The sequence below is a fragment of the Atractosteus spatula genome, chromosome 4 (assembly GCF_055471065.1).
Source record: "Atractosteus spatula isolate fAtrSpa1 chromosome 4, fAtrSpa1.hap1, whole genome shotgun sequence".
NCBI lineage: Eukaryota > Metazoa > Chordata > Actinopteri > Semionotiformes > Lepisosteidae > Atractosteus > Atractosteus spatula.
The window spans coordinates 62273237-62283336 of record NC_142709.1 but is presented as its reverse complement, the minus strand read 5'-3'; the positions used below and the strand labels follow the sequence as shown (position 1 = coordinate 62283336).

At 37.4% G+C, this 10100-nt stretch overlaps 1 protein-coding gene across 1 annotated transcript; it reads right to left on the bottom strand.

The window, feature by feature from the left end:
- Positions 1–1096: 1096 nt before the first annotated feature.
- map6d1 (MAP6 domain containing 1) lies at positions 1097–9299 on the bottom strand. Its single transcript, XM_088913559.1, has 3 exons — positions 8547–9299; positions 5846–6065; positions 1097–1835 (listed from the first exon to the last, which is right to left on the bottom strand). Exons 1-3 carry the CDS (start codon positions 9074–9076, stop codon positions 1758–1760), a joined length of 828 nt encoding a protein of 275 aa, XP_088769685.1. The 5' UTR covers positions 9077–9299; the 3' UTR covers positions 1097–1757.
- Positions 9300–10100: the final 801 nt, after the last annotated feature.

The window sequence follows — 10100 nt, the reverse complement described above, 5'->3', positions numbered from 1 at the left end:
TTAAGGCAGTGAGTTTGGGATATAGTTTGACTTGTACTGGCAGCAAACAAATTGCACAAAACCATCAAACATTTGGGCGCCTGGACAGGAAGCTGAACTGCCTACAGATTTCAGAATGTTGCGATTTGAGAATTTGAATACATCTATGTCTGGTGTTGGTTAGGCACTGAAGCAGATGCTGTTCAGAAGCTGGAACAGGTGTCTTTCATCTGTGTGGGTCTGGGATCTTGCTAAGTGCAGTAGAGTAGTGAGGACTGAATCAAAGCTGCTTCCGGAGCTGAGTGGGAGGATGGCTTCTGAAGATCGGGCTTACTCTTACCTTTGCAGAAGGGCAAATATAAATTTAGAATTTTCTCTTTCTGAGCATAGAGCCTGCCACTTGTTTAAAAAGGATATAAAAACAAGTCTAATCAAGCCCTTTGTGTATTTTTTTATTTGTACCTCAAATATGCTGCAGGCAACTTCACACCAGCTGGTCCTTTATCTTCCTGATGATCTCTTCGCAGGGCGGCTGCTTTAACTACTACAGTACCTCTCTTCAAGAGCCACTGTCTTGTCTGTAGTCATTTAACAGCTTTCGTTATTAAACCTTTACATTTATGGGTCTGGTTTGAAGTTGCTTAAAATGTACGTAGGGGGTACTGGAAAAAAGATTTCCTTCAAATTCTGTAAATTGTTTGAGATGCAAAAGATGTCAGATTAAAGGGCCCAGCACAATTAAGTCTAGACAAGACAGAATTTTCAAAGGTAACCATTCTGTTGTGCGGAATATTTTGACACTAGTTTGACAAGCTTTTCTTTCTTTCAGCTACTTCAAAAAGTTATTCTCTGTATTAGACCCTGTTTTATACAGTGACATGACAGTCTCTTCTGTTGTTCTTCTCTGACAGTAGTGAATTCTGAAATGGCCCAATGGCATTTTTCAGAACATTTTTCCTTCAAGGCAATCAGGCATGGTGCTTGGACCCAATAGCACTTGTTCTGCTTTAATGCCTCTTAGTATATTTAATTGTTTACATAAATTAATTAATCTCTTAGTATCATAGGTTTAACATTTAATTCTTCCTTGATAGTATTGGGGGGAAAAAAACAAACATTTTAGGAACCTAATATCTTTATTTGAACACAGTTTAAATATTTACATTATCATTGCTCATTTTAGTATTTTTCCTAGATAACAGGTTTTAAAAAAATAGAGACAAACACAACACTTATTGGATTTAAAATTTGGAAATTTGGAGTTTTAGTTTAAAAAAAACGCAAAACCCAAATATTTATTGTTTTGCCATTAATAAAAATCTAGCCGACTTAATACTTTATCATGAGGATATCAAACCGGTTGTAGCATCCATTTTAAAACCTCAAGTTGGATGTTCTTTAAAATAAATTCATAGTATGTACAAAAGAAAGATTAATTTCATTCCAGTTCAACAAGCACACACACACAAAACTGACAGGGCAGCCATTCTGTCAAGAACTCTAACTGCAAAAGCTTATTGAGACATTTTTACATGCATATTTTATCCCCAAAACATTCCTTTTACCTTGTTAGAGCATCAGGAAGAAAAACCTATTGTATACAGACTTAATTGTAATACAGAATACAGACATTGCCTTTAAAGTTATTACAAGACATGCCTTTAAAGGCATTGCCCATTTACGATGAATGTCCTCTTGCATAGATTTTGTGTTGTATGAAGTGAAAATACAGCATCCCGGGGCTCTCTTTACAATCAGAGGAAGGGTTCACGGCCTGTTCATATGTTGAAGATCCGTGATCCGCTTTGAAAGACAGCAGAGGGATTTGGAGATAACTTGGTTTTCACCAACTGCTCCTTGAAAATAAAGCAGAGGAACAAATGACTACTGTATTCCAGGACAACTTTCTTAAGATTCAGAAGGATGTGCTATGATGAAAAAGAAGTACTGCAGTGTTTTTGTCATTGTGGGGAAAGGGGTAACTTGAATTCCTAAGTAGTTCATGCATGTCTCTCTCCTCGTGTATTTTTCTGTTGCTTTTTCCATCCAGATTGCTATTTACCATCTGTTTAGGGATCAGACAAACACCTAAGCACTGCCTAAAGTGTATTGTGAGAAATTGTGCAGGGAAAAAAGTTTGCTGGAGGAAGATTATCTGTAATAATGTTATACAGGTGCATCCCATTTCATTCAGCTTTGTCATTTGCTTGAATCATATCGAAATGTTGAACTGTCAAAAACAATGGAGATTCTATTTTTCAATAAAATGCATTCAAAAGGTACAGGAGCTTTTGCATACACAGGTACAAGAGATCTCACTAGTATTTCTATACCAGTTGTATAACTTGAGATTACTCTATGTACCCTGCAATCATCTAATTTAGAATTAACCAATTAATTTTCAGAATGCATGCAGTATGATCTGAAGAAAAAGGCACTAAACAGCAATAAAATCAAGATTTTAGAAGCTAATAAGAAGAAAATGGTTAAAATATAGTTTTAAATAGCTAATGAGATACAGACGGCCAATTATTTATCAGTGTTCAAGCAGGATGAACAGCAGAGAGGTCATGACTGTTGCAAGGCAAGCAAAGGACAAGTGCTCACTAAGACACATTCAGAGTTGTTGCCAGCAGTCAGAAACACGAATATGGGGAGACATTTGGAGAAGACTGTCAAAACTAACTCCCATCAAACAGCGATTAACACCAGGTGGTCAGAATCTGCCTATGCCACATTGGGAGCAGATAGATGGTGGTAATATAAGGTAACAGAGCTTGCACCATTCATCTGGTGAATGAATTGGAACTTTTCAAAATGACTGTCTATTAATGGAAGGTATTTTAAATTAGATGCAGGTTTCCCTTCTGGTTCAGATCCAGTTGTTCTGTGGGCAGAAAATGTAGTTTTGATTCTCAGAAGCTGGTTGTGAAGGCCTGCTTATATTCTATTCCATCAAATGCGATTACACTAATTTTATTTATTGATATACTTAACAGGATTTTAGCATGCTAGAAAACCATATACATACAGTATGTTTGGTTTATATGTATTATTGTACCTTTAGGGCATGTTATCCCAGCTGTAAGGTGATGAATACAATCATGTTTTCCCTTGGGTTGCTAAAAGTGAACAGCCATGAATGTTGTACTAAGTCCCTTGACACAGCAGGCTCTGATCCTGCACTAAACTGCAAACCTCAGCCTTTTTTTTTTCCACAATGCAATTGCGATAATAGGTTGCCTATTTCTAAACAATGCTTCTGAGACTACAGGCTTTATGTCAAACCTTTAGATAAATCCAAATACTGTCATATATTAAAAAGATCATACTTTTTTTCATGACTTGCTATCTAAAAAGGGCTTTCACATTGTACAGAAACTATATGTACAACAGGCAGTACTTCTGCACTCGTGCAAACTGAAACCCCATACTGTATATATGTACAGTATATGGTTTTTCATCCAGTTAAGTATATCAATGAGTAAAATTAGTATAATCCCATCTGATAGAATGAATTGCAAATTTGGTGTAGTTGTAAATGAAAGGAATTGTAAAATGTATATGGGGTAGGATGATATGTCTGTAGTACATGGGACTACAAAGCCTACTGTATTGTGTAATTCAGTCGCAGTGATGGATCCATACCAATCCAGCAATTAGTAGAACTTATGTACTGGGATGGGACTTGCTACAATTTAAATTCGTAATGAAAAGGCAGAAAATGTTCATAAAAGACCATTCTGAATGAATTCACTGACTGTAGGTAAAGTTCTTGTGCAGAAGCATGGGACTGTTTTTTTTCTCTTTTTTATTTCCATTATTCACTTTGAATAACATTTAATTGCGGGTTTCAGATCATGCTGGTCTTGTTTTGTAAACAGCCTTGTCTTGGCTAATAATTATTTACAGTGTGTCTGATGCCCCAAGTCTTATAAATTGGATTCATACCACAACTACTGCTTTGCTGGGAGAGATATCAATTTTACTAGAAAGAAAATAATAGTGCCTGGGCTGTCTTCACAACTTGAAGCACACAATCAGGATCTAGGCAGATAACTCACTGCACTTTTCAGATAACTCAGGAGTACAGAAAGGTTCTTGATTGTGGAGCTGTAGACCATCTGTATCACCTGGTGCTATGTGAAAATCACATTCAGAGCGTTCAGAAAAATCTACTAATCAGACTATTACTGGATTATTCTGTACTACTAAACATGGATTGGTCACTGTTTTGTTCAAGTGTCCTATCTTCTTGAAGCATTGTTGGCATTTTGATTGCTCTTCCATATGTTTTGTTTCAAAGACTGTACATTAAAAATGAAAGCATTATGTATGGTCAAGCGCCTTCGGCATTTACAATGTTAGTTTCAAACATGCCCCTAAATAATTTTCGTGGCTTAATGATGGCTAAAGTGATTGGAAAAGCTTCTCGAAAAAGAATGCTTCCAATGCTGTTTTGTTTTTTTAAACATTTTTCTTTGATTCATTGACTGTAAGAGGAAGGAGGAGGAAGTGTTTTAAATACTTTGTGTCTCAGAACCTTGATAAATCAATTAATTTTTCCAAAATGAATCCTACTGCTCTTAAAAATTCAAATACGGAAGAGGTTAGTAAAGCCTTTTCATTTATACATTAAACAGAAAAAGCAAAAGGATAACCTAGATTTGAAAAATATGATTATTTTCTTCTGGTAAGTCAGAAGGGGTGGGCATCTAGTTAGCAGGGATGAGACCACAACATGCATTCATACACATATTAACAGTGCAGCAAGGATTTGTTTTTAAACAGACACTATCTACATCTTTGCCAAAAGTGCATCAACAAAGTTGTGTACCATTTTTAGATAAAAGATGCTAATGTTACATCTTGGGATTTCATGAATTATGAAAATTCAGCAGTGGATCCTGTAGTTAAACATTACATTTCATACTCTGCAGTGGTGCATGTTTTCCAATTAACATAGACATTTAAGGGAATACAAAGTTGTACATAATTTCTGCTTTATTTCTTATTACTAACCTCTTGGTCTGGGTTGCTTGCAGGTTCTTAGGATGCCGTTACCAGCAGTACCATTGGTACAGTGTTTACAGCAGTCGGGAACTAGTTGAACCATGTGAATTAAAAAGTTATGCATCCCTGCTATTTACACAAAATATTCCCAGTTGTCAAAATGCAGTGGGTGCATTGTTTATATCCTGTAACTTTAAATTAACTTTCTTATTTTCATCCTGAGCCTAACATGTCTCAGAAGGCATTAAGAAAGAGACAATCTCCACATCTTCAAATAAACATAACCACAGAAATGTGATCTTTCAAACTTGGCTTAAGTAATCCGTTAATTGTTACAGAATAAATATAAGAGTCTGTTAAAGGCAGACAAAGACTCACCTTACTACTTTGCTGCCCATGTGAGTATGAAACATGATGTCCCAGCAGCACTGTATATACTAAGAACAAGAAGACTGAAGAGTGCTGATCAATTATTTCACCTGCCCTACAACTCAGGAAGCCTTGGAAACATTTGGCTTTGTTTTTAGAACAAAATTTACTTCTCATTTTAAGAAAGTAGTTTGAATGCTTTTTAACTTGAATGGGAGACATAAATAGGAAGAGTCGACAGAAAGAATATTTTTGCACTTGAAAATTTGCTGGAGCTTTTTGGGAATGAAACATAAATTGAACAACTGCAGAAATCTATTCAAGATCATTGATTTCTCAGTCTTAACTTGGTTACAAGCCTACCCACCCATCTGAAACAATACTTGGGATGATAAGAGTTAACCTGCTGAAAGGACTACACTTTGGTAATTGCCTAGAGACGGCAAATAGTTATGTTTTAAAACAAAGGAGCACAGAAACGTACCTCCCCCTTGGTTCCTGTGCTTGCTTCTGTTTTGTCAGGTAAGGTGTTTCTCTGGGTGCTGGTGTCAACTTGCAGAGTCTCCATCTGTTTGAAGACATCCCCACCAAAGGCAGCCCTGTAGCTGGTTTCAGGAGGTACATCAGTACTAGAGCCCATGTAGGTCGGCTTTTTTCGGGCTGACTTTGATGGTTTGGCACCCATCCAGGGGCGAAATTCCTGCCTACAAGAACGTTGGCAAAAATCAGTATACTGTACATACTGAATGTTGGAATGATAATGATATATTTTTGTTAGACAAAATTAAATACCAAATCTAAATTAAGTACAAGGCACTTGATGACCATTATTTAATCATATATACCACTTCTTTATTTTTCCTTTGGTCCAGTGCCTTGAAAGATACAGTATAATTCTGTTACAATGAGAAAATCCTAGGAAAATCATATTAAGAGAATAGATGATGAGAGCATAACTGAAATGGACAGAGCCTTGACTAACAGGAGAACTGAGAGATCAAAAAGCAATGCATGAAGTAAAAAAGATGCATGATCTAGGACAAATAAATAAGAAGAGTGATGAAGTTCGGAAGGCTAGTGCTATTTTCAGTGGGTAGCACATATCAATGCAGCTTGGGTAGGGGTGGGGTGAGGTTTTAAACTGTGAAGGAGGAGTGGGTGTTCCATAGCAGAGGACCTTTGGTTTATTCCTGAAAAGGGAATTATTAGAAAGATGCTGTTTCTGTGCCAATATTCCACATGTGATGTGATTTGTGATGCTTCAAAAACTGCTTTCTCAAAGCCGGAGTGCTTACTCCAATGAGAAGATATACAGTTGAAGAAATTACAGAAACAACCCAAACAGGGCTCTTCTTATTAATTAATCACATTTAGTGCATATTGTGCTTCTCCAAAGAACTTTACTTATGGGAGGGGATTCATTTCCACCATTCCATGCAGCACACACCCTGGTGTTATGACTGCCCTTATGCCAGCATCCCCCGTCCCACTACACAGCACATCAGGTGGCTAGGTGAAAAAGTACTTCACAGATTGAATTTAGGGGCAACTTTAGTTAGATCACCCCAGTTCAGCCCCAGACTGCGAAACTGATCTTTCACTTCTATCTTTCAGAAGAATTAAGCTTCTCTTAATTTCTGCAACACTTGCCTGAGGTATCTGCTACTGTATGTGTAGTGTAGTGGCATTAATATTAGCATTCATCTGACAGTGAGAGCTTTCATTGAGTGTTAAGACGTTCTGAGTAGGTCAATTTAGTTCTTGTTTATAGAGGATTTAATATGTTTCGGTGCACTTGAAAAGCATTAGCTAAAGATAAAGGAAATAAGTGACATTAAAACCTGTTTCATATTCGAACACGCAAAAATAACTGTTGGTTCCTATTTGTTATTTTAATTCCCTATTTTAATACTTCTCATATATACTTTATATACGATTTTTTTATATATTTATTATATTAAACCTGGAGGATTTAAATTAGGTGGCAGTAAGTGGGGGAAAAAACTAATCGTAATTGAAGGGACCATGAAATGTGTGGATTATTTCATTATATTAAATGTTTTTTTTTCCAGAATTCATCGCTCGTATTCCAAAATGCACTGCAAGCGTACACTAATGCTACCTCCCACTATCCCTGTGATGCACAGAGATCTGTAAGATTAAAATCTGCATTTTTTGTGCCTGCAGGCTCTGTCGTCATCACACAAAGAGGCGTTTTGAATTTAATGCGTCGCTGAAATCTCCGCGGACCAGCAATTATTTTTCACAATCTAAAAATTCGATCAAGTACCGCCAGCTCTGTAAATGACAAATACACTGTACAACTCATGGATGTATGTGCGTGTATGATCTTCCACATAAAGAAAAGCTTTTTGAATCTTTTAGGACTTTAAATTCCTGTATCAGAATGAATGAAATAAAGTAGAAATGTTTGACTTCTGTTTAGTCGAAACAGTTGGGATCAAGTACACCCCTGCATGAGTCGACGTCAAACCCAGGCCCGTTTTTGTTAGTCTTGATGTTCAAAAGAACTTTTGCTGAGAACGCAGCTCAAACTTTACATCACAGAAATCGGAAAGCAGTATGTTTTCACAAATCATTATAGCAGCGCACCGAAGTTACCTCAGTTGTCAACATAAGGAAACCAATGGAAATGTAATGCCTTTCTTAGAGTAAGCAAAAACTTAGTCGTAGTAAGAATGGGAAAAAGACTGCTTAGTGTTACAAAATACGATCGTAATTTCTGATTTCGCGATATAAATTATTCCATTGTGAATGAACTATAAGATATTTTTTCTCTTACATAAAAAATATTTCTTTTTGCATTTTTTTTTCAAATATAGGATAAAACTAGTCTCGGCAGCAATAAAAAAAAAAGCTACAATCATAAAACCTGATACCACAAATATCCCCAAAGTATGAATGACAGATAAATGGACAGAATACTACAGTAGCTAAGTGAAACTGACCCAAATCGTTGACCTGATTGGGACTTTCATGTACATATGAAGGAGCAAGAAAAAGTGTTATTGACTCAGGTAGTAAAGATATTAAATAAGCGTCTGTTACAAAGTTAACAGTACAAAAGATAGAATAACACTTTTTGTTTTACCTCCGCTGTACCACCCGGGTAGCAGACCAGGGATAATAAATGGTGCTGAAAGAACAGCTCCGAGTTAACATACCTGTACGAGCTGGTTTTCGACCTTTCTGGGCGCTCTTCTCCCCTCTTCTGTCTGTTTTTGTCTTCCCTCTCCCCCCTTTGCTGGCCCGCGCTGGGGTAGTGGAGAGTGGGGCTATCCGACAAAGAGGCAGAGAACCCGTCTTTCTTGCCGCCATTGCTTATCCAAGGAAAATTCTCCTTTTTAGGAATTGGCCAGGGCTTAAAATCCTGCTTGTACTGGGTCACGCTCTGGAACGGCACACCGGGCGGGTGGTAATCCTCTCGGGGTTTGAAGCCGGTCTCTTTTCGTCCCTTCCAAGATCTCCTGTTCCCAAACTCCTGGACTGTAGGCGATCCTCTGTTATCGGGTGTTGTGGGGTAGTCATCCCTCAGAGCCCGGTCCCCCGGGACGTGTTTAGTGACGGCTTTCACTTCTTGCTCTGTGATTTCCGAGTAGTTTTGAATAGTCAGGGGAACCGAGAGGTCGGATTTATCAAACTGGTTCCAGAATCGAGCCAGACAACACACTCTACTGATGCATGGCCAAGCCATGTTCGATTTAAGGTTGTTGTTTCACTTAAAAAATAAAGACAAAGAAAATAAAAAAAAACGAGAGAAAAAAACCCGTTACATCCAAAAGTGACTATCCAAGTCCATTCCTAGAAAATTGCGTCGGTGTGCTATCTCCATGTCAGTATGCAGAAATGCCAAGCAGAGAGACGCTGCTTGCTTTCTGCTGGGACTTTGTCATTACACATTCATCTCACGTGGTCCAAAGGATTCTAGTGGATGCACAATAAATCTATAAGCGATCAAGTGACCTACGCGAAGAATGAAACATTACAATTGCAACGCAGTAGAAGCAGCATCGTGATCTTTTTTTTTTTTCAGCGGTAGGTTACTGTACATCTTTACCCTCGATCGGAGTATCTTTCCTTGGGTATCACAGCCAGTTCTTGGTTGCAATTCAGAGTGCGTGAGTGATTATTACAGCCAGCAGGTTTTTAGCTACCATTTCTTCAACCGAGATTCTCAACTACGCCGCGTTTGTCCATTTATAAGGGAAATGTAAACAAACTGAGTTTTTTATTTTATGGCTTGAGGGGATTTTTAGATGAAAGCAGCAGTATAAAATGTTTAGGGCCATCTCATCGGTTATATACTGTACCTGACAGACACACTAAAAGGAGTGAAATTAATTGGAATGGAAAAAGCTGAAAAGGTGCGTCAGATTGCTACTGGAAAACTTGTCCAGATCCCTGGATCTAATTGAACGGTACACTTTTTCGAATAACATGTAGTTGAGTTAATGTGCGTAGTTCTTAATGTTAACTGAGGATTTTTACTATTTTCTTTCTCAAAGTTATTTTTCAAAACACGAAACAGTACTTCGCCGCAAAAAGAACCAAGTCTTTATTTTTTCATGTCGTTAAAACCATATGTCGAATAGAGCAACTATAACTTTTTTTTTTGTTTTACCGAGAGATGGAGCAATACAAAACATGTCAGTTTGCGGAACTTTAACTGAACCGCCGAAGTGCACTGGTAACTTAATTAACACTAAAAAATACAATTC

Bases quoted from the DNA above. Each gene is read 5' to 3' on its own strand.
- map6d1 (XM_088913559.1), bottom strand. From the start codon at position 9,076: ATGGCTTGGCCATGCATCAGTAGAGTGTGTTGTCTGGCTCGATTCTGG. The intron at 6,066-8,546 runs GTATGTTAACTC...ACGTTCTTGTAG, and splicing joins TCGAAAACCAGCTCGTACAG to GCAGGAATTTCGCCCCTGGA. The intron at 1,836-5,845 runs GTACGTTTCTGT...TTTATTTTCAAG, and splicing joins GCACAGGAACCAAGGGGGAG to GAGCAGTTGGTGAAAACCAA.